Consider the following 24,605-nt stretch of genomic DNA (forward strand, 5'->3'; position numbering starts at 1 on the left):
TTTCGGTCATTTAAAAGTAAAGTAGATTCTTATAACCTTATTTCGAGCTTCCATAATCTAAATTTCTTGTGTTGTGAAGAGTGGGAGGGACACCGATATGTAAGTGGAAGTATAGTGTTAGTAGCACTTTAAGGCACTAAAAGTAAATTCATAGATGGAGGAAGAGTGAAAGATTTTGCTCTCAGCCGCACAATAAGATAAACTCATCCCATTCATCCAAAAAAGTAAAGGCGTTTGATAGCCATGGATTTTGATCATAGAATCAAAATTCCACCTCAAATTGGAATTAAAATGAAAATTCTAGTTACAATTCATATGTGTGTTTGATAGCATAAAATTTTGATTCTATAATTGAAAATGATATTTTTGATCAAATACGGATAAAAATGATAGACTTGACCATCATGACATGTGCTGTAAAGTGGTAAAAAATTTATAGAATTTCGAAATCATAATCCCACCCCTATGGTAGAATTAGATGTTATTTAAAAACTTTAATTCAAGAATGTACCTATAATTCCATAATCAAAATCCTTTATTTGATAACATAAATCTTGGGAACAAAAATGAAAGTTTTAATTCTAAAATTCTAGAATTCTGGTTAGACCCGACTGGTTAAAGTGATTAAACGTTAGACGCCAGATTAACATTAACAAAACGTTCTTATATCTCCACCGTCCGTTTGCAGGGATGAACATCACCGTCAAGATTAATTATGTTGCGACCACCATCAGGATCATTGCCGCGGGCCCCTTCTTATGGCGCGCTTGATGGAAGTATCGATGAACTTCTTGCGGGTAAAATTCGTGGGATTCGATTTTGGGTGATTTAGTTTTTTGTCCAGTTGCTCATACCAGCCCCTTTTTCTCATTCCGCGGCCGACGCTCTGTATCCTGCGCGCTCCCTCTCTTTCTGTGCTGCTGCTGCTCTCTGCCGCATCCGCCGACCAGATCGTGCTCTGAGGCACCAATTTCGTCCTTTACAGGAGATCAGCTTACGGCTGCATCAGATCGTGGAATAAGAGCTGGTTGCGATCCACATTACCATCTTATCCCTCGAGTGTCGCATCTTGCAAGTTGGTGCGTCATTTCTTTCTTTCTCTTTTTCGTGTCGTCCTCTTTGGGTCGGTTGCTTCTTATCCCGAAGCGAATTAGAGGTTTGCTAGTGAAGGAATTGCAAGGGCTTTCTTGCAAATGGAGTAGGGATTTTCCGTAATTCCTTGAATGTAAATGGTTTTTTATGCTACATTTGGTCGCCAGAAAATGGCGAAGGAATTGGGGAGTGATGAAGGAGATTTATCTCGTTGAATGAGTCGAGGGTTATCGATTTGGAGTTGTCTTGGTGCAGATTGCTCGTTAAAGTGTGTTTTTTGAAAGTTTTTCTTTTGAGTTGGGTCGATTTTGAAATAGGGTGAGAGGGGAGGGTTAGAGCGCTACCGCCTTCCTTCTTCCTTTCCATGGAAGAACCGAGAGAGTTTGAGAGAGCGAGAGAGGGAGACAGGGAGAGAACGGGAGAGAAAGAGCGGGAAAGGTGAAGAGAGAAAGAGGGAGAACGACAGAAGAGACGACGGAGAAAGGGAGGAGACGAGGGATTGAGAAATAGAGGAAGAGAGTAACGGTAGAGAAGTAAAGTTATCAGTATTTCTGTTTCTTCAATTAGTATTATTATTTTTAAATTCTTGTTAGATTAGAAGTTTGAATCTTTACTTTGTTAATTTGGGATAGAAAATCACGTTTTGTCAGTTTGAGCATGGGATTCATCATGGATGTGATATTTCTTGTCTACAGAGGGCTGAATGGGTCATACGGTTGAATTTTTGAATGCTGTTTTTATGAGTTCGGGCACTTGATGGCTAAGGAAGAAGTTTTGAGTACAGAATGTTGGAAAAAGAGAGAAATTTTACTTCTGTGTTAGTTTGTGGTGGGGCTGAAGCTGTACGGTTCCGTTTTGGTTTTAATTAGAGTTAATTTTAAAATAAATGGGCCTTTTTATAATCTGGTGTGAGTTAGATTAAAAGAAAATGAAGTTAGGGAAGACTTGGTATCACAGTTGAGGGATTCATTGTTGGTTAGGCAGCTGGACATATAAGAAGCTTGAGACACCTGATCGCGACACCGCACCCAAGGACATACCGGGAGAACATCTTAATAGTGTTTTATTCATTAATGAGCAGATTTTAGTATAATTTCTTTAAAGCATGTATGTATATTTGTTTAGACAGTTATAGCATTGATGGTTGCGTTCTAGTATGCAATAGATTGTTAGCAGAGGACACATTTTAATGTCTGGTTATGAAATATTTAATTATTTGATGTATAGATCATGAAACAGATAATTATAGTGACTGAAGCATGGTTGAACCCTTGCCTAACCGTGATTTGTTAGTCATATGCTAAACAGTTTTAAATTTAGATGGTCATGGCTACTTGAGATTGCTTAAAGCATCCTTTATGATTATATCATTATATCATTTATGATTGAGCCGTATGATGAAAGAATGGACTTCAGTCTACAGGCATGGTTAGAATTACGATTAAAAATATCACATTATGTTATACTACTGAGATCGATTTGTTATGAAATGAGAAGACAAGTTTTTGAGGATTCTAATAAAACTTTTCAGCAAGTCTCTATCGTGACTGGTTGCAATGCTGCCTAAGAGTGGTAACCAATAATAGGCCGCAAGGGACGAGAGCAAGTCCTTTATTAAAAAAGAAAAAAAGAAAAAAAAGAAAAAGAGATGGTCATTAGTTGTAAGATTCCACAAAGGAGCAAGTCCTTCAAGTGTGGGATCTCAAGTGGAGAGCAAGCCTCTCTTGAGGCGATAGAGCAAACTTAAGTAAGAAATTGATATGAGAAAGTTAGAAATCCAATATCAGACAATTAAGTTTTAAGCTTAAAACAATTCTAAGAGATGTGCTTGAAAGTTGTATGTAGTGTTATCTCTAAATTGTTGATGTATGTATTTGCTTTTTATTGTTATGATCTTACAGTGTGATGCTCACAGAGTCAGTAGGATTCATTCTTTTGTATTTTCTCTTTTTCGGCTGCGCGAGATAGAATTTTCTGAGCAGGCGGCTAAGCATCGGTTATAGTTAAGCCTCTGAGTTCCCAGAATACTAGGTAGAAATTAGATTCGTATTTATTGATTATGCATTGTATATCATGTAGAAAATAGCCTTTACACTTCTCTTCCAGCTCATAATATCAGTTTTGATTGAAAATGCATTCATATGATCGTTAGATTTGGAATTCTGAAAGGAAGTTACTGTTTTCTCCTCATGCCCTAGAGCAGAGGGTGACAATAGTACTGTGTATTTTCCCTATTATTAGCTCAAAATCCATTGAATCTTGATGCGATCAATGGTCAATGTTGCATTAAAACTGGCATTGGCACTGTTTTTTTAATCTTTGCAGTTTTTGCAACTATTCTCTGTCTCCCTCTCTCTTTCTCCCTTTCTAGTTTCCTTTTGATATATCAAAATGGAAAGACATTAAGAAAGCTCAATCAATTTCGTTAACATTTCTTGACTTTAACAAACGAAACCTGTATTTTCAATAAAGTAACAAACAGAACCTATATCTTAACCTGTATCAACTATCAACGGAATAAAATATTGAAGCATGAACTAAAACAAGTCCACCTACTGGGTTGACCCGGTAGGGGATGAGCTGAGCCGAGTCACTGGGTTGACTTGCTGAGTTGTTAGACGTTGGTTCCAACTGTTTCTGGCATAATATCTGGCTTTCTTCTTTTCTTGATTTGGGGGTCCAACAATTGATATAGAATTTGTCTTTTTCATGCCCTTGCCTCTTCGTTCCACAAGCCAACCTGCATCATTGTGTTCCTAAATAATGCTCTTGAAGTAGCACCATGCAGAAACCAAGCAAAAGTCATCAGATTAAGCTGATAAATGATGTAGGAGACTACTTCTAAGTCCAGTCACTACCTCTTATTCATTTTGTTTTAGCAATTTGGAGAAGGTTTTATCTTGCTTCTTGGGTGTTCCCTAAGAATCTTCAAAAACTCAACCGTGGGTACTAGAATATCTATGGGCATGTTGCTTCGATTAACTGCATCTGTTTTGCTTAATTGCTTTTTTATTTCCCGCCAATATTTATATTGTACAGCTCCAATTCAGTGCTCTGAAACATGTTTAAGTTTTTCGTTGAGTATGGGATGGACCTAGAAAATTTGATAATTGGAAGTGCCAGACCTAGTATTAGAATGCTCTCTCTCTCTCTCTCGTTCTCTCTTTCTCTCTAACAACATACAAATGCTCAGACAATCTTGCAATTACTCACTTACACATGAGATATTTCTACAAACTGCAGTTGATTCTCTAGATCTTGAAAAATCATGTTTCTAAAGCATGATAAGAACCAGCAAGGTTGTTTTGTTGCTTACTTTATATCTGAAGTCTGAAAATGGACAAAGACATCGCATGTTCATTCTCTTCAAGAGCAATCCATAGACCAGAAAGAAGTAATCGTGGTCAAAGGGTAGCAGGTAAAAATTTTATTTTTACATGTTATTAAATTTAAGGACATTAAGAAGTTGATCATTTCACTAATCCTAAATTGTGCTATATGCAGATGATGAATACGGCCTTCTTTTGTCTGATAGGAGCTTTCAAGAGTCTTCACTAAAACCTTTTTGGAAGAAGCGTTCTATACGACTAGTCCTTGCTGCTGGAATATTATGGATATTTTTAATGCTTGTTGTGTTATTATTTCAAGTCTGGTCCTGCCAATTGACAGTGGTGTCTTTTCCAGGTGTGTTTTGTAACAGTCATTCATTTATGTTGTATCAGTTTTGGGTTAGTTATGAATTTATACTGTAACTAGGTTGATATTTCTTCTTGGGACATCGAAAAGTGCAACTTCTTTTCTTGTATTGGGTGTTGATAGAACAATTCCTAGGAACGATTTCTATGTGATTTCACATCGATACAACAGTTTCTGAAAGTACACATATTAAATGCTTTGTGCTGGACTATTGGTTATCTTTGATCTTGTTGCTTTATATTCAGGCACTTCCTTTCTAATTTCCATAACCTGTCATGCTTCATACATATTTCTTTTTTTAATCCGTTTGTGAAAAATTAAGGTTATTATAGGTGTCATGGGTATATAAAAATTTGCAGATTACATACTCAACTGCACCATACTCCACAGGAAACCTGTATATTCGGCGTTTAATTTGACAAGGCTTGACCCTGCAGATATATTTGTAGTGTTTCTCTTTCTTTGGGTTTGGTTTCAGCATCCATGTCTTTGGCATATGTGTAGGGAGTAGCTAAGCAAGGACAGGGAGCTCAAAATCTTTCTGCAGAGTAATTTGAGCAGCTTTCTTATAATTATTGTTATCATATTCCACAAACATATTTCAATTTGTCTTATATGTCATGTATGTTTATGAATGAGTCTCATGTCTTGAATGAATGCTAAGATTCACTGGTATGATGTTGGTGATTTGGCTGGCCCTTCTTAGGTCCTACTCACAAGCCTTTATTTGTTTCTGCTGTTTATTATGAGTATTAGTTGTGTATCTGGCATGGCTATAATGCTGCCTACATGTCAAAATGGAATAATAAGGAAAAATCAGCTACAATGCTGAGGGTAGAACTTTCATTGAAAAGATTCAGCATTATTTGCTTCTAATATTAACCTGTAATTTAGGTTTTATTGGTCCACGCACTTAGTTTTCTTTCTCGTTTCTTTACTTTGGTCTATTTCACTTTGCTTATTCTTAGGCTCCAAGAATACCTTTCTGTCTGCAGGTCTATGTAGAAAAGATGGACAGGTATATCATATGTTGGATGCAGTGGGACTTATACAAAAGCCAATACATCGTAAGATTGATTTGCTTTTAGTCTAGCTATTTGTTGACAATTATCATCAGCAATTTGTTAGTGTTATACTCTTATTGTTGTTTTCTAACGTGCATAGGTTGCCCTATCCCTCTTGCTGATGATCCTAGTAGCGTAGCTATTCCAGAGAAGAGGAATTATGATGACATTCCTCAAAAGCTGTCTTTTTTTGTGGAAGATGAATTTGTAGACTCTGACTCTCAGAATCAACCTTTATTTGGAGGACATGAGAGCTGGAAACAGAGAAATGAATCCTTTAAACTAAACACAACAATGAAGGTAACTTAAATGCTTCTGTGTTCACTTGTTTTAGGTTTTCTTCTTATTGCTTATACTAAATATGGATTTGATGGTAATGCGTTTTCTTTTGAGTTCAAGAGATAATCCTTTACCACCATATCTACATTTGCTCTACAAATTTATGATTTTTTTTGGTTAAATTTACCTTTTTTGCTATGTTTTCGATTGCACGAGGCATTCAAAATGCATGGCCATGATAGCATGATACTTATGATGAGTAGGCATTTTTTTAATATAAATGTACTTCTGTTATGGTGTTAAGCACAGCCTAGGCAGTGAGTTGAGCCTCTAGCCTAATGCTATATTACATGGGTATGGATACAAGTGCGGATACGGTTGAGGAGAACTTTAAGAAAAACTTGGGAATGGGGATACGGCCGTACACACACACACACACACACACACACACACATATATATATACATATATATATATAAGAAAAAAGAAAAAGAAAAAGTGTGGATATTTGAATTCATAACATACCCGACCTCACCATGCCTTTTTGATCTCTACCATGAGGGGCAGTTCAAACGTGTTATAAATTCACATAAATGTGTCTTTTCTCACTTTTGGTTCTGCATCACATCTCAAAAATTTGTAGATCTTTCTTTAATTTATATAGATATTCTATATGTGTATATTGAAGAGAGCAGCAATGACATCAAAATAATTAAGAAACGCAAGAGAGGTTGTCGTTTGTTTAGTATGATAAACTGCCATGAAGGGAAGATAAGTTAGACAGGCAGGTCCTGTTGTTTACACATTTTCATTACTTGGCTTGACGCTGAAATGAACACCATTCCATGTGTTCGAAGAACCTTCCACCCATCAGTTTTAAGTACATCTCTTCCTCTGGCCGCTAGGGGCATTCAATTTCAATCTGCTTATCATTCATCAGCAAGAAAGGCCCGGGGAAAATCTCAACATGGTCGAAAGGCTTCAAGATCTGTCTTAGACCATGCGCCGGTTTGCAGTGGGATGGGCAGAAGTTGCCACCCACTCATCTCTACACCAAACATGCTGCTCTCTCTCAACGGAACTGAGAAGAAAAAAAATCTTCTGCAAAACAAGGGCTCACTTGAGGGAAGGAGGAAAAAAAAAACAGGACACTAGAGAATGCTGATTGTTCCTTAGATGGGTGCTGGAGATCTTCAGCCTGCTCCAACCCTACAACTTCTGTCCAAAATTGGAGAAATCACTGTGCTTTTATTCACGCCTCATGATGTATTAAAAAGGTCCCAAATTTTGGATGGTCTTGCACTTGGTCAAGCCCAAAATATGGCCTCGGGTGCATTGACTATACCCGACACAACCGCACATGCACCCAAGGCTACCCATAATTAAGTCGTACCAGTTTGACACAGGTACTGCGCCATTTCAGCAGTATCTGTGTTAGATAGCTTAGGATTAGGAATGTTAAGCTGACCGATAAAAAAAATAAAATAAAATGCATTGTTAATTTTTAAAATAAACTATAAAGCTGAAGCATTACTGAATGAAATTGAAAACCTATAGTCATTATCCCCCATGTAGGCGTTCCCCAGAAAACGTAGTCATCACATCTGTATATATATATATATATATATATATATATATATATATATATATATAAAATAAAAGAAAGAATGTTCTCAAATATAATGTTCTCAAATATAAACTTGATTATCAAAAATGTATATAGTCAATTTACAGTTTTATGAAAAATTGATACACAATAACAATTTGTCTTTGTGTCTGCCACTAATATTATGCATATAAGAAACAATCACTCTACTGCAGAACATGTTTTTCATACTTCAAACATCCCTGCAAAATCTACCTCTATAACAGGCATTGCCACAACTCTATGGACACAGTTCTGGGATGCAAATTCAGTGAGAACTTCATCGAACTGATCAGTGTCAGAATCATAGTTCTTCTGCAGCTTCAGTCTCTTGAAAAGAATCAAAGATAGTTATAGAAACACCAGATAAATAAACATCATGTTGGTATTTGGTAGTCCTGATTTGGACCGATACATAAGTGACATGATAATAATCAAATAATGAGTCTTATTTGATACAGAATGGTGAAGTAAAACTTCAACCCAGCAGCCAACACGAATTCGTCCAAATTTGAATGAGTTGCTACTCGAACATGGTGATCATATTCCTGAAGTTGTATCCAGAAAGTGCTTATATTTAAAAAGCACAATGCACTATTGAAAAGCACAATGCACTATTGAGTCTTGCTGAGTGTTTCATGAACTGAGAAGCCTTCTGCTGCATAATTAAAGAAGTCATTCAAATTGGCAGATGATTGGTGTGCTGACACGTGGTATCTACTGCTTCTTATATTTAAAGAGCACAATGCACTATTGAAAAGCACAATGCACTAAAAAAAAAGGATTAGCTACATTGAGTCTTGCTGAGTGTTTCATGAACTGAGAAGCCTTCTGCTGCATAATTAAAGAAGTCATTCAAATTGGCAGATGATTGGTGTGCTGACACGTGGTATCTACTGCTTCAAATTGCATATGTAACAGTGTGACAGATATCGCAATGTTTTCGAAAATATTGCGATTTTAACGTGAAAAAGCAGAAAAAATAAAAAAAAGGGAAAAAATCGTGATATTTTGAAAAAATAGGAAAAAATATTTATCGCACTATTACCGCGTTTTTTTTCGTGATTTTTTATTCTTCTATTTGTTAGCATTGATATTATCATGGATTTAAATATAAACTTCAACGAAATTATTTGCATCATTTTTATTATCATTAAAACATTCCTTTTATCACTTTTATATAGTTTTATTCATGTTTTCCTATTAGTTTCTCATTTATTTCATTTATACCTAATTTTTTTATTTTTAAAATTTTCCAAGATTTTCCCCAAAAAACCTGAGAAAAGTCCCGAGAACGATATTTGTGACCCTGATATGTACAAAATCAGTCATGAAGTTAATATGCCACAACCTTGGATGATGTTAAAAGCATTAATTGACAGAGTACGAGATGAATGCAATTACATCAGAAGGAACGCCTATCTAGGGCGTGTCATGTTTTTACGCTGTCTTTGCTCATATGAAAATATGGGAGACAAATCCATTCAGTGTTAAGAAAATATGTTCATTTCAATTATGGTTTTGCTTTCATTTCACCTAAAACCTTTACATAATAACATCATTTTCTACAATATTGCACTAATGCAAATCATGTGGGTACAACCCTTTTTTATCAGAATATTACCTAAATGAACTGCAAACCAAAAATTTGAACCCTGACCTCTTGTAACTTAAGAGATCAAGTCAACTTTCTAACCCAGTGCTGAGAACCCTTCTTTGTTTAGAGAAAATTATCCACAAATTTTGCAATACTTAACAGATAAATTAGAGAATATCACTTTACAGAGATGGTTAACTATGGATCAAACAGAGTTTGCACATTCTTTCCCTTTTTATTTTTATCATAAGTTTACATTTGTACCTCCTTTAGTTCCTCATACTTCTGCCTGTTTTCTGCCATTAGGCGGTCTCTCATCTGCTTACCTTCTTTCTCTCTATGGCACCAATATGCTCTAGGCAGGTGACGGCAACCACTAGCTGAAAGATATGTGGAAATGCAAACAGAGAAAACTAGCGATATGAAGAACCAGTACCTTACATCTGAAAAGCTAGGTTGAACATGGGAAGTAATCGAAAGAAGCATAAACACACAAAGGCTTGGAATTTGGGCTGGACTTGAAGAAACGAAGTCTAAATAGTCGATGAGCTGAAAGAATCTATTGTGCCAATAGTTAGCATAACTCAATAGCAGAAAAAAGGGACCATTACCATACCTGTTAAAAGATGAAAGTGCACCACAGGGAGAGAAAAAAAAAAAAAAGTATTGTGGAGTCTATAAACAAAAGACCTACAAATAAAAAGAAAATCTGCAGAAATTTCTCCCACCCCCAACTTAGTGAATCAAAAAAACATTAAGATGGGCAAACTTTAATTGTGAACCAAAGAAGGAGAAATAAAGCAATCAAAATATTACCAGGAAAAGGAATTCCACTGACGAGGGCAACCAATGCATATATCTGCCAGGTAAAGAGAGAGAGGAAGTCCCAAAAAATCATTAAGATGGGCAAACTTCCTTGCATATAACATGGCTTTAGTTTGCAGTGTCATCCAAACACCCTCTAAAATTTTAGGTGACTGCTTTTTTATGCTATAGAGCATGGCTGCATGGAAAATCTTCTGGTTTCCTAAATAGTAAATATCAATATTAAATCTCTAATTCTAATTTCTGAAGTAAAAAAACTCAACTAAAGCCTACTAATTTTTCTTTCTAGAAGTTCCTCAACATGACCACTACTTCCTTTCGTTGTGAAACCTGTTTCCTATTATAATTCTAATAGACCAGAAATCATATTAGGAACATTTATATGTGTGTGTGTGTGTGTTTGTGGGGTGTGTTGGGGGGGGGGTTGGGGTGGTGTATTTTTAGACAATTTTTTCGGGTGATTCTACTGATCTTTATTTCAATCATTCTTAATTCAGCTAAAACCCTTATTTGTGTTGGTAGGATAACATGTTCTGGTTGAACAGTTTGATAACCTGGTGGTTTGGGACCCAATTTTGGCAGGCTTGGGTCAGCACAGTTGGATTCATGACAGTTCTTGAAATAATTCTCAGAATGTAGCTTATTCTTCTCCTTTGATGTATCTTTTTGTCCCTTTCAGTTAGATATCAGTGTTTTTCCTAGTTTCTCTCTTTTTCTCCTATTTTTTCAGAAAATAAATACCATCATTTGTGCCTAGATTTTTCACGACTAGAAAAGTTGTACATATTCTATTGAGTACTTGTAACCACCATGGATAGGTCCAACTCAGCTAGACTGTGATACAAGCTTATGAGTTGTGTTTTGAAATAATTCACTAATTTTTTGACACACTTTCGTCAGTGGCACATGCCGTGATATTTAACTGGAAAGTTGAAAATTGTGGTGTATAATTTAACATGGTTGTTCATCAAATGAAGCCATTGTTCACAAAACATGGTCGCACATTCCACATTCGTTTTCTGAATTTTCCTTTTTCTGTGTATACTTGTGATAGCATATCTAAATTTCTCTTTGTTTTGGGTCAAGCATTACATCGTTATGCTTTCACCATTTAAATTATAGTCTTGACCATCTGTCTACTTATTGTTAACTTCAGGTGCATTGTGGCTTTATGAAAAATGGAGGCGCAGATATGGATCCTGTAGATATCAAGTTTGTCAAGGGATGCAACTATGTTGTGGCCTCAGGCATATTTGATGGCTATGATATACCCCATCAACCTTCCAATATAAGTAGGAGATCACAAAAGCTCTTTTGTTTTCTTATGGTCATTGATGAGACAACCCTTGCTCATATTAGGGCAAATGGCAGCATCAAGGAGGAGAATGATGGGGGAAAATGGGTTGGTATTTGGCGCCTTGTGACACTGCACAAGCTCCCATATGATGAACCAAGAAGGAATGGGAAGGTTCCTAAAATATTGACACACAGGTTGTTTCCACAAGCAAGATATAGTATTTGGATCGATGGAAAAATGGAGCTTATAGTTGATCCCTTGCTCATTTTGGAAAGGTTAGTAAATACGCTGTCAAATTTTGCAATAAGAATGCACATGCGTTGCCCTTGCTAATTTTCTTTCTGGGTAAATTCCTTTCTGCCCATCCTTTTTTTCCTAATCATCGAAAGGGACTTTCATGCTTCTGACTTTCATGATATTCACCAAATTTTTCCTGACTACACACAATTTGTGGACTTAAAAGTCTTTGATTGTGGGAAAGGTGACATTTTAAGTTATTGTCGTTGAAAATAAAAAAAATGGATATTATACGTGAGAAAAATGAAATGGGCAATATTGTTATTTAATTTTTAAGAATAGGTTGTGTATTCCAGAGCCTAGCCATGTATTCAGAGAACATGCTGCCGATCTCAGGAGATTCAAAAATCATGACACTTCCTGAGTTGAGGTTAGAAGGTTGGCCTGTCAATGGAAACTTTCCTTATTCATATCTGGCTGTTGACAAAGTTCTTTCATTTAACAAATAAAACTTCATGCTCTTGAATGAACATATTATTTGCTGTGAAGATCTCCGGTAACCTCTTTGAAAATGCCAAAACACTATTATTCTGCTCCTTCAGTTCACCTTTTTTCTACTTTGCCCTCATGTTGTTCCACGCAACAAGTTTCAGGTATCTGTGGCGTGGTGGTTATACTTTTGCAATAGCTCAGCACAAACATCACAAGAGTATATATGAAGAGGCTGATGCCAACAAAAGAAGGAAACGATATGCTCGACCGCTTATTGATCTGCACATGAAAATCTATGTATACGAAGGAATGAAACCATGGAGTTCCAAGAAGAAAACTGTCAGTGGTAAGTTCAGATAATTGAAATTGCTGTCTCTCACTTGCCTCCACTTTCTATTGCAATGAAATTCAGACCATTGTTTCTGGATCTTAGTTTCATGAAAGTGCTACTCATTGCAGATGTTCCTGAAGGAGCCATCATCATTCGTGAGCACACACCTTTGAACAATCTTTTTTGCTGCTTGTGGTTCAATGAGGTGCACATGTTCACTCCAAGAGACCAGCTAAGTTTTGGTTATGTTGTTTACAGGTTAGGAGACCATTTCAAGTTTCATATGTTCCCCAATTGTGAATATAACTCCTTATTCATATTGCACAAACACACGAGAGAACATTCTTCCAAGGTTGAATGGGTCAAATCATTGAGTGAATTCAAGGGGAATAATAGTGGGTTGAGAGAAACCAAGGGAGGATTGGGCCTTTGGACTCCTTATCCTGGGAACCTAGATATAGTGGAAATTCCACCTGTTTCAAGGGTTTCAGAGCATTCAAGATAGAAATAAATTATATGGTTATTTTGGTGGACTCTCGTCTGCTTCTCACCTTTTGCATAAATGGTTAAAAGAAGTATTTGGCCATAAAAATGTGGTTGCTCATTTGTGAAGTGTGAATCCTCCAGGAATTGAGGAACTCAGTTCTATATATACCAAAATATGACTTTATATACATTTGAGAAAATTTCATAAGAATAAATCATTTTTTTTAGCTTCACTAGTTCTACACTCCGTGGGGCACAATCGTTCAAGAGCACGAAGTGTATCAAAAAACAATCATTGATTTAGTGGATCCATTGTGGTAAGTTGCTTACGTTAGCCATTATGGATTCAGCTTAGTTTATGCCACAGACGTGGTGGTTCAAAGTTTTGAGGTACTAGAACTTGGTCTGGTATTAGTTCGAACAATTGTAATGTTTGCTGAAAAAGCGGCGCCATGAGCTTTATACGCTTATAAAGTCGAGACTCATAGTATTCATGTTTTCAAGCTCTCGTGTTGCGATGGCAAGTTCTTGAAATCGTCTTAGTTTCACCATTGTTCAAATTTGCAATTTTACAGGTCTGTGAGAGCAATCATTTCTTCGGCTTAATTGCAGAATAAACTTTGTCTAACCTGCAAAGTGCAACTGTTTGCGTTGGATTGAAATGGTAGGGTCGACTCCGCCAAAACCCCTCTCTCTCTCTCTCTCTCACACACAACACCCACACACCCACGTATATGGGTAGAATATCTTTTCACAATGTAGGCCCTTGATTTTCAACCACGGGGACAACAGCACAAGCCTATTGAGGTTACATCTGAAGGGCCAACTTATAAGAACATGAACGATTTTCAGCAAAACTTGGTGACTAGATAATCAAGTTAGTTTACAATCCGCAACATAACAAAATGCCGCCTAGATTATACTCTGGCTCGACCCTACTAAGCCTTCGTATCAGAATTTTTTCATAGCTTCTAGATCGAATGACGTAAATCAGTAATCTTTCCTTTTTGGGGTGAGTGATTGTAAACGATTCCGAGAACTGAAAATAAGTCTAACCAGATTATGCTATATAGAACTTTTGACCTCCTCCAACTTGATGGCATTTTTAATGTCTAACCACTTTGGGATGTTGACCCTGTTTTTTGTTACCTTTCCATTTCCCACACAACAAAAAAGAGAAGATGACCATATTTAAGATGTATCGTTACAGCTTAAAGAGAAGATGACCATATTTAAGATGTATCGTTACAGCTTAAAGCGAATGTTGTCATAATGGTGGATCTAGAACCTCTATTTTTCCACAATCTTGGCCTGCCTGCTGTTAATCGTCTTCACTGTAACTTGCTTTCCATGCGACAGGCTAGTTAGCATTTCGAAACATGGTTTTCATTTTATTATTGAGAAGTCGATATAGACTGGAGAAGATGCTGGCGGAGAGGACAAACATGTTAGTTTTTATAATTGATAGACGTCTGCTGGCGGAGAGGACAAACATGTTAGTTTTTATAATTGATAGACGTCTTTCTGCTTTGACGACGGATGGCATTCAAGGTGACTTAAAAACAAATAATGGTTTCTGCATGCCACGCTGTGTACACAACGAGTATGCGTTTGGGGGTGGATCTTACTACTAATATATATATTTACTTGAATGCCTTAACATTGCATGTGCACAAATTCTTAACTCTTACCTTATACCCTTATCATTATTTCATACCCTTGTTGTTCTCATACTTGTTATATGAGATAACGATAGAGATATGAAATAATGACAGAGGTATAAGATAATGAGAACAAGATAATGATAAAAATATGAAAAAATGATAGTGGTAAGAGATAATGAGTATGAGATAACAACAAAAACAAAACAAAAAAAAATGAAGATGTTGTTTTGCTGCTCAGAGAGGTATATTTGTTAGGTATATTTGTTATAACAATCTGCATATAAAGACTGACAATCATTTGGTCTGAACTCTGAACATTATTGAATCTCTTTTTTTCGAATTCTTTTTTGTCCTTATAAAAAAATTACTTTTTCTGTTAATCGTGAACATTTTTAGTCACTACTATTGGCGCATGAAAATTTGGTGCACAGCAGGACGCACATAATAACCCGCTTATCCTAAAACAGTTATTTCAATGGTCCTTACTTTTGACTGCCCTTTTTTTGGCCTCTACCTAGCTAGCGAGGGACCAAAGAATATTCTGAGTATGCGGAGTGAAACTTTGTCAAAGCTAAAAAGGCTTACCCTATAAAGGAAAACGTCCAAGGACGAAGTAAAGGGCGATCAATCATCTATACTTTACAGCTTTCAGTGGACTCCTTTTACATGATTGGTGGTGGCCAAATGTATTTCTACAAGTTTGGTGGCACCTTTGATTCATCATATATTTAAAAAGGGATGGGACGGTATTCATCGTAAGGGGATGGGACGGTGGCAGAGGCTAAACATCTGCTTTCTGCTATTTCTATTATTACTGGATGCAGGAAATGGCATGCCCAGAATGGGGTTTGGGACCTTTTTGTGAACACAAACTTGTAGATTAGGCACCCATTTATTGCTAAGAAAAGCCCAGGAACCTATCCCCATGCAGATGCTTTGTTGGGACAAACTTAATGGTACTTTACTAAGATAGAGTATTTTGTGAAATAAAGTTAACAAATCTCAATCCCCTTATACTATTTCTAACAACACTTGTAAATCTAGTCCTTCTCTAAGATTGTCTGTCTGTGAAACACAGTTTTTTCTGCACTAGTATTAGCGCGGTGCCACCAAAAAGTATACAAGGATTTAGATTGCTTAACTTTGTTTGACAATACGATCTATTGTAATGAAGTACCGTTCAGTTAATCGAAATTCAGAACTACTAGAAAGATAAAAAAAAAAAAAATCCGTAGGGATCGCAATTTCTCGATGATATCATGTACCCTCATTTTACCAGTTCACACGGCGTATCTTCATGGGCATGTCTTCATAAATCATGATCGCGGTTGCAGTTCAAATGGGTCCAATTCGTATTTTGTCGAAAGACTCCATGCCATGAAAAAAAAAAAAAAAGAAGTTGTAAGTTCTCAAAGGGCATGTTTGATTTGCCAGGTTCTAGAATTGAAAGTTATCGAGTTTGGGAAAAACATACACTGGTTGTGGTTAGGGAGGGTACCCAGGGTTTCAATGATGGCGTTTGAATGATGCAGACTCCTCGTCAGAAAACATGGGCTAAATAGTGTCTATGTTACATATGAAGCAAGCAGGGAATCCTTTTAGGTTTTTAGCAGCTTACCTACTGCAACACAAGTTTTCAAACAACTCAAAGTGACTAAAGGAAAAGAATCGCCATGACCCTCTATAGTTTACACGAACCTAACTTTTTTCAAGGGCTATTGGTCTTGCAAATTTCTATTCATTACTTTGAATATGGTCCAGGCGAGCAGACCGTTGCTTTTGGGGGGTTAGAGCTGCATTGGTATCAGGTAGAAAACTTTTATTTTGTTGCTTTAGATATAGTAGGGAGAGGAAATGGGTCCACAATGTCATGCTACGTAGTTAGCATGCCTATAACCTGCTACGATATCAAACAGCAAAATATTAACAGCAGATGAATTTGACCATTGAATTGTTCCTCTCCAAGCAGCAAATTTCAACATAAGATCTCTTACTTTCTTTCTCCTCAAGAAAAAGATTGGGGGGTTGCCATTGATTTGCAGCCACAAATTCTTTGTAGTTGGACTTTCCTCCAAGTTTTTTTTTGGAATCTCAGTTTGGTTGGCTTTCACCTCAAATTCAAATGATTCTTTCGTGCTACCCACTCGAGGTGCCACGAATTCTATGTTCTTCTTGGCGTCAAATTCAGCCCACCTTCATCAATCATTCAAGTCCAGTTGGTATCTAGACGTGGTTGGCCTCTGCTTGTTCTAGCAGCTTGAGATTGGGGTGCAAGCGGATTAGATTCGGATTAATACATAGGTTTGGGTTCAATTACATTGGGTAATATATATTATGTATATCCGTCTGTCATGGCCACCTGAGCTGAATCCCCACATGTAGTGGGAATATGCCTATTAACAGCCGCTTTGATATATGGATGGGCCCGATATCAGTTGATTCATAAGAAATGTTTGGTTCATTATAATGAATAGTTAAAAAAAAAAACAAAAAGAAAAATGTGATAGGCACTTCACGCATTTTTCTTTTTATTTTTCATGATAGATTAGACGAATCTTCTTGTTTATATATATATATATAAAATTTTACGTATCAAAATGGCTATTAAGAAACCACCATCCAACAATCAAGATTTAACAAATAGGCTCCTCATTTTTCCTTAAAGTTCTTAGATTCCTGTCCATATCAGATAAAATTATCTAAAAATTAGAAAAAAAGAAAAGCCCCTCACCTTTGCATGGGAAGGCGAGGGCACTCTCCGTCGTCCATGGAGTGTGGAAATCACTTGATGATGATGGGCCTTCATCTTCGGAACAACCTCTCCACGCTACTGATTCTCCGTTAAAAGCAGCGAGTCGCACTGTTTCGTTCCACATGTCACTGTGCCCAAGACAAAGAAGAGCGGCGAGCCCATTGCACAATGCGGCTTCCACCATAGTATTCTTGTAAATGAGCTCCATCAGCACTTGTTGATCCGATGTATCCATATGTTAAAAGCCACTTACTTCTTAGTGCTCAATGTAATGGAGATAAAATTGATGGGGCGCAGTCGGGAAAAGATGATCGGATTTAGTTGGCCTCAAGCTCCCAACATCAAGAAAGACGATCGAAATGTCATTTGCTTCCAGCTCCATGCCGGACCATGTTAAGTTCACCGGAAATCCGCTTATCAAGCCCAAAGAAGACCCACTAAACTCCTCAACATCGAGCCATGAGATGCTAAACCGTGCAACATTTCGTATCAACTGCTTGGCGATCTCCATCATGTTCATGGTCGACCCTTCCATAAGTGTGGTTGAAACTAAACCATAGTCCATTACTAACTAGAAGTGCCATGATCTACAAATCAAGCCAAGAGGCAAAGACCTGAACCTAGCAAAGATTTTTTTATTTTATTTTTTGAAATAATTTTGGTCTAAACTGAGTGTTTTTGAAAACCATTTCCGGCAGCTAACATTTCTTGTGAAATGTGAGAATTCGAAGAAAAAAATTAGGCGCCTACTTGTTAGACTTGAAATGTGGCTTGTTGTTGTTAGGCGATCTTCTTCATTCATTTTTACATGACGAATTAAACATAAAGTTATTGCAAAAGACCACCTAATTAACTGGCTGTCAAGAAACCACCGCCATATGGAAGGATTGACAGTGAGCCCGTGGAGCAGTTGATAAGACTTGTTGCAGAGATTATTTGGCAGCAGTAATCTCACGAATTTGCCTTAAAACACAAATTCATGAAACATTGTAAAATATGTAATAAGGAGTTACCGTCGCCTCTTAGGCTGCTGGATGTAAAGACTTTTTGACAGGGTCTTCCTTAAGGTTGAGAAAGCGGTTTCCGGTGAACTTGAAATTCTCCGGCATGGAACTGGATACAGACCACATTCCAATCATCTTCCCATAACGCGTGTAACTTGAGGCGAACAAGGCCCGATCATCTTTGCCGACTTGTACCCCATGAATTTGATTTCCATCCCATGTGCCCATCAAGGAGTTATTTCAATAGAAGGGCCATTTCAACATGGTTCCCGCCTTCCTTCACCTTGTAAAGCATCGGGAAAGCCGAGGAAGGAAGAAAAACAAGAGCTCGAACAACTGCTCCCGGAGCTCATTCACGATCATACGTTGGTTGAAGCCCGATTGCGTAGTGGACTCTATCTGCAACTAAAAGGTTTAGAGGACAACGGAGAAAGGACAATAGATAAGACACTGTAAATTTATGTGGCATGCACGGAGAGATCTCTCTCGCAAGGTTTCTTCCTTCTTCTGTATTTGCCATGAGGCACTACATGAATTTATACAAAGAGCGATCGGTTTTACAACCGCCATTGAGAAGATTTCCTCTATCTTCGATTAATATTTGCAATTGTTTAGCGTTATCTTATGTTATACAAATCTGCCCAACGCGATTCCTGTTATCTTTATCAGTCAAGCTCGAGATTGGCTTTCTCAGATCGGTCAACCCTGGAGGAGCCGTTACTCGAGAAGCAGTTCCGCTCGTTGCTCTGATCCCATAAGCAACAGACTGCAATGTGGAGATTATGCGGAGAAGATGACTGACCATCAAGTGATTTCGACATTCATTATTGGACAACGAGGGCCGACCTTCGTTGTCGGTGAAGGTTTTAGATAAATTCATTTGATAAAGCCATTTTTTACAGATTATTTTTCTCAGTCAACCTCTTTTTTTTTTTTTGGAGGAAGCAATGAGAGATTTTCAGGAAAAATTAAGCGGCTGATTGTTAGGGGTGGTAGTTTGCCATTAGCACATCGATGATAAAGATAAACGTTACATGACATCGTCTACATCTGATAATCGGTAGCGATCGATGATTCGGAGTCGCCAAGGAAAATTTATTTACACCAAACCTGACGGAGTCAAACAAGTTCATGTCCCCGAAACTAAAACCCAACAACCAGCGAGACAATCGGGTTCAAAAGTTGCAAAAGTGCCGGCAGTAATGTTAAACGGTTTCCATTCAATATATATATATATATAGGTTTGGGGTAAAAAACTAGACTCTTCAATAGGTTTGGCATTGTAACTTATATGATCTCAAGAATAGGTTGATTGAAACGTAAATTAAGCTCATAAATTTTTGGAGTTTAATAGTGTTTTTATAATAAGTTAAAATAAATGGCTCTTATAATTAGACATTTGGATGATAAAAAATCCATATTTCTTCATAAAAGCAATTTGAAATTAAACATCTTTATTTCACATTGGTTTTTATAGATGTATTAAGATGTTTATATTTTGTTTAGAAGAAAACAAGTACTTACCAGATTGACCCTTAGCTAGACATAATGTATCATAGACTCCAAGGAAATCAAAAAGTAGAAATTAAGTTTAAAATATAAGAACCAATCTAATACTAAAAAAAAGTATAGAAACGTATTCAAACTTTTGGTTTGACTTCAATATTTAAAAATTAATTTTCATTATATGATCAATTGGAATCTACGGCCTAAATGGTGATCATTGATAGTCTGAAAGGGCAGTTGGAGGACACTTGCGAGACGTGTGTGGTCTGCTGCATATGGCAAAAACTTACGTAGAAAAAGTGTTCCCTTTTCCAGTAAAGTAAAAGGTGTGTTTCCAAGTAGTTTGAAAAAGCAGAAAACGCAGTTTTCAGACAAACCAACTTGCGGCGTGCCTTCATTTTCTATAAATGCAGGAACGGACGTCGCTCTGTCAATGGATTCGTAGACAGAACAGAGAGAGCGAGAGGGAGAGAGATTGAGATGGCGGCGCTTGGACCTGTGTTAAGCAAGCAATTCTGCTCAATCTCTCAGACGACCTTCTCAGTGAGGAAGAGGCCTCGCGCCGTTCAGGGGGGTGGGTTCGTTGTCACGAATTGCAGCGGCCTAGACCTTGCTTTCAGAACGGAGGCATGTGCGGGGCTCGGCGTCAAAGGGGAGTTGGTCCTCAGGGACTCCAACGGCATAGCGTTGTTCCTCGTACGCAAGAAGGTGAATCCCATCTTTGCCGTTCTTATCAAGTTCGGACAGTATTTTGATGTGTTATTCTTTATTGCTGGTAAGTGGGAGGATCCTGCTCGCCATGTACAATCCTGAGCAGGTGCAAGATGCACCTTAAGAGGTATATTACTCTGTGCTCGAGTAAACAGAGGTGAACAAAATCATGATTTTGTTTTGTATGGTAAGAGAACTAGAGTATGTACGATCCCCATGTCTGAAAACCAGAAAACGGACACAGAGATCACGCTCTCCAGTGTTTCTGAAGGATTTTAAGCGCTGAAATTTTTCATCAATTTTAAAATCTCTTACAGTCCTGCTTAATCATGTTCATCTCTAGGCCTCTGGACATGGAGATCGCATCTATGTAGCTAGATGATCAAACAAGATATGCGGACCTAGACGAGTACTTTCAGCAACAGTACAAGACGTTGTCCTGAACTCGCTCAGTAGGTCTAAGAGCAAAACCTGATTAGTTTCTTCTTTCTAGGACATGGTGCGGTGTAGCTGTTTTGAAGCCAGGTTTATGTTTGTCTCTGCGCAGTTTAACTAATTGGTCTCTTCACTGCACTGTGTTTTGGCTCTTCACAAGCATGAGCCAAGTTTGGAATCGGAGTCCTGGCTCGTTTACTAGATCTAGTTAACTGTCATGGCTGTGATCAACTGCCATACTAATTGGGAGTGGAATTATATGCAGGCAGTAAGCTTTCACAGACAGTGGAGGGCATACTCCTTGGACTACGAGGGAACAGAAAAGCTGATATTTTGTGTGAAGGAGCCACTCTTATGCTTTGCCAAGAAATGCTCACTCAAAGTGCAGTTGGCAGCAAGTTCATTCAACTCCTGGGATTTTGAGATTAATGGTTCCTTCATTGACAGACAGTGCACCATAACAGACCACAGGGGAAAGTTGGTAGCAGAGGTAATGTTGCCTTTGTTGGTAGCGCCAAGGGATACCACTCATTATATGGCCAATATATTGAAACAAGAACTAAATTCTGCAAATTATATATGACAAGACATACCTTAGATCGCTGATTTCCAGATAAACAAATTAATCATTTAATATGAACGTAAATATGTTCTGTCATGAATATGGAGAACTTGGTTGTTGAATTCATATATTGGAGATAACGAGTCACGAAATTGTGGTGATCAATATTGTTACAAATTGGTAAATCTCTGGTAATTTGCAGATAAGAGCGCAGAACAAGGCTGGCACACTAGTGAGCAAGGATCTGTACTACGTGATCGTCCAGCCCGGTTTCGATCAGGCCTTTGTCTTTGGCATCATCGCCATCCTTGACAACATTTACGAAGGCTCAACAGCCTACTGATTAGTGGATGATCCCATGCTTACATCAAGTCTATGTTTGGATATTGCGTAGAAATTAAAACCTCCAACTTCAGGAAGTTGGTCATCATCGAAGGTCCAAGAAGGGAAACTAAGATGTATATATTCTGCTACACTGGCCCTGATCATAAAGCCGACAAGCTGAGTGATCCCCACGTTATAGTTAGCTCATTTTATTTGGAACCATTCCGTATTATATTCTCTGCTTCATGTGAAAGTTTTCTGTATGTCCTCATCCCCATTATAGGCTTCTTCCTGTTTCCTTATGTGTCCGTCTTCAACTCGTCCTTTTCGTCTCACACGTCTCTATATTCCTCCTTTATGATTGGAAACCTAATCTGGTTCACTGTTTGATGCCGTGTACAAATGGGTAGCTGTGAAGATTCGGTTCCATCACTTCCTGTGATGGATACGGGTCGTGTGTTAGCGTATGTAGTTGTGTTTAAGTCTGATCATTGGGTACACACTTACTGATACTTATGTGTTAATCTATTGTTTATTAATGAAAAACATGTATGATCGTTCGTTTCAGTGGATACTTTGTCATAGAATATCTTCCTTCCTTTTGTGTTCGCATCCTCATGGAAGTGAGGGAAACCTGAGTTTCCTGTTTCGGGAACATGATGTGAAAGATAGTATTGAAATTAATCTTCAGTATCTGGCTGTATATGCGACTGTACAACATTCTTTTGCACTTTAAATTTTAGGTGCCCAGACATGAAATCTCACTAAAAGACTGCTTCGAGACCGGGATGATGATTTGTATGTTACCTTGGTCCCGCGAGGTTGTAACTTTTACCTTTTTAGATTGAAAAATTCACAATCGTAACTAACTTAGCTTAATTTCTTGCATGGCGTAAGTTGGCCAAATTAGCGTTTAAGTGCTTCCAAAACGTTTTCCAACTTTTCTTATCCCAAAATTGTTCGGCCATATTAATACATAGAATTGCTTATTGAAAAAAAAAAAACAAAAGATCTAGCACATTAGAAAAAGAAATGTACAGAATTTGGGTTTATAAATTTCAAAAACCTTTAAATATGCTGGAGAGTCAACAGAGACGAGTAGGTTAGGCTAATGTTCTTGCAATATTCCGTATACGGGACTTGCCATCAACCTTGTTTTTGCCTCACTTAGCAAGATGGCTAAACTTGTAACATAATTCGAGTGCTTGATAATTTCAAAAGGCAACCAATCTTTGTGGTTTCAATTCCAAGAAGCAATAAATAATTATCATGTGGTTGGTTGGCTTATCAAAAGTTAGGCAAATGAATGTATTAATATAGTAATAGTGAACTCAAGAAGGAGAATTTCATTATGGTAAATGAAGACAATTTTTTTTTTATTGTTTTGTGGATCAACTACAATCCAAATCAAACGCAAGATACGGTGGATCCAACCCGGTTGACATCTAGCAAGCGTCAGCGAAGCTGCAGTTATGATCGGTTGTCTTCCACTAAGGGCTCGTGAAACACACTGCCACGGGAAACGCCAAATCCATTCTCTGGCGCCCCAAGTTTCACATGCATCCGAGTCATTTGGGCATACCAATTGCCCCTTATATAAAACCAAAATTCAGAAAGCCACCCTTTTAAGGTAGAATTTCGAAAGGGAGGTGTTCCCTCTCTTCCCAACTTCCACATGCACGTATCTCTCCAACGTTTTATGGAGATTGGCCATAATTTTAATGGCAACACTTTAATGGCCATTATACAGAAGAAAATGATGCGATTAAACTGATAGCTTGAAGTTAATTTTATCGGCCGCAATTGGTAGCCTGAGTGGATGGGGCTTCGGCTCTTTTGGATGGTAGGATTAAATACTCGTCCTGCTCACTCAATAATTTCTAACAGACAATTGATACGCGGCTTCAATAGTGCTTGTATATGCTTTTCGATTTCTAGCTTGTATCCTTATGCTTAGATATGCACGACACAATGCTCCTAAAACAAACATTGTTTTAAAACTCGCAGGGTCATGTGGGCAGTTGTCTACAGCTAGGAATTCTTCATGAAAAGGGTGAATTATGGCTTCAAAATTTCGACATGAGCCAAAATACCATTTTCCAAAATTTTATATAGGATAAGTAAAATTTTTCAAAATTTATATGTAATTTCTTAAAAAAATTTGAGGAAAGGGCAAGACATATATATATGGACAAATGGGACACCCATTTGGTATACATTTTCACATGGCAAGACATATATAAATATAATCTCTACCATTGGTGGTCACTCAAAACCTTATTTATTTCCAATGATTGAATGTTTCATTCATCCAGGGATGCTTATATATTTTAATCTCCATCATTTACCTAATAAAGCAAGTGTTTTCTTCAGATCGGGAGGTCGCTTATTGGTAATTGACAAAATCCGTCCTCTACATTAAGTCTAACCATAGTTAGCAATCACCTGTTGTGTTATTCAAAAATAACTCGTACATTCTTCTTTTCCTTTTCAGGGATGCATCATTTCACGTGATTTGCCTTTCAAACATATGCAACTGTTGGCATGGAAAAAAAAATTAGACTAAGAAATTGGAAAAAAGTGGAGGAGGGCATAGTTGGCAAACC

General features: G+C 37.5%; 2 protein-coding genes across 2 annotated transcripts; both read left to right on the forward strand.

Annotated features, from left to right (window-relative positions):
• Positions 1 to 786: 786 nt before the first annotated feature.
• On the forward strand, positions 787 to 13,145 carry LOC116259480 (probable hexosyltransferase MUCI70). Its single transcript, XM_031637322.2, has 8 exons — positions 787 to 1,079; positions 4,336 to 4,510; positions 4,597 to 4,776; positions 5,784 to 5,855; positions 5,953 to 6,152; positions 11,355 to 11,770; positions 12,386 to 12,570; positions 12,684 to 13,145. The coding sequence occupies exons 2-8, from the start codon at positions 4,429 to 4,431 to the stop codon at positions 13,058 to 13,060; spliced, it is 1,512 nt and encodes a 503-aa protein (XP_031493182.1). The 5' UTR covers positions 787 to 1,079; positions 4,336 to 4,428; the 3' UTR covers positions 13,061 to 13,145.
• Positions 13,146 to 20,424: 7,279 nt separating this feature from the next.
• Positions 20,425 to 22,549, forward strand: LOC116259326 (protein LURP-one-related 6-like). The gene is made up of 3 exons (XM_031637078.1): positions 20,425 to 20,675; positions 21,379 to 21,603; positions 21,878 to 22,549. Exons 1-3 carry the CDS (start codon positions 20,448 to 20,450, stop codon positions 22,016 to 22,018), a joined length of 594 nt encoding a protein of 197 aa, XP_031492938.1. The 5' UTR covers positions 20,425 to 20,447; the 3' UTR covers positions 22,019 to 22,549.
• Positions 22,550 to 24,605: the final 2,056 nt, after the last annotated feature.

Source organism: Nymphaea colorata, chromosome 8 (assembly GCF_008831285.2).
Source record: "Nymphaea colorata isolate Beijing-Zhang1983 chromosome 8, ASM883128v2, whole genome shotgun sequence".
NCBI lineage: Eukaryota > Viridiplantae > Streptophyta > Magnoliopsida > Nymphaeales > Nymphaeaceae > Nymphaea > Nymphaea colorata.

What these genes read in the sequence shown, in the direction of transcription:
- LOC116259480 (XM_031637322.2), top strand. Translation starts at nt 4,429, where the DNA reads ATGGACAAAGACATCGCATGTTCATTCTCTTCAAGAGCAATCCATAGA. An exon ending in TCGTGGTCAAAGGGTAGCAG is followed by an intron (nt 4,511 to 4,596) that starts GTAAAAATTTTA and finishes TGCTATATGCAG; the next exon opens with ATGATGAATACGGCCTTCTT. An exon ending in CAAGAAGAAAACTGTCAGTG is followed by an intron (nt 12,571 to 12,683) that starts GTAAGTTCAGAT and finishes TACTCATTGCAG; the next exon opens with ATGTTCCTGAAGGAGCCATC.
- LOC116259326 (XM_031637078.1), top strand. Translation starts at nt 20,448, where the DNA reads ATGGCGGCGCTTGGACCTGTGTTAAGCAAGCAATTCTGCTCAATCTCT. An exon ending in TGTTCCTCGTACGCAAGAAG is followed by an intron (nt 20,676 to 21,378) that starts GTGAATCCCATC and finishes AATTATATGCAG; the next exon opens with GCAGTAAGCTTTCACAGACA. An exon ending in GGGGAAAGTTGGTAGCAGAG is followed by an intron (nt 21,604 to 21,877) that starts GTAATGTTGCCT and finishes GGTAATTTGCAG; the next exon opens with ATAAGAGCGCAGAACAAGGC.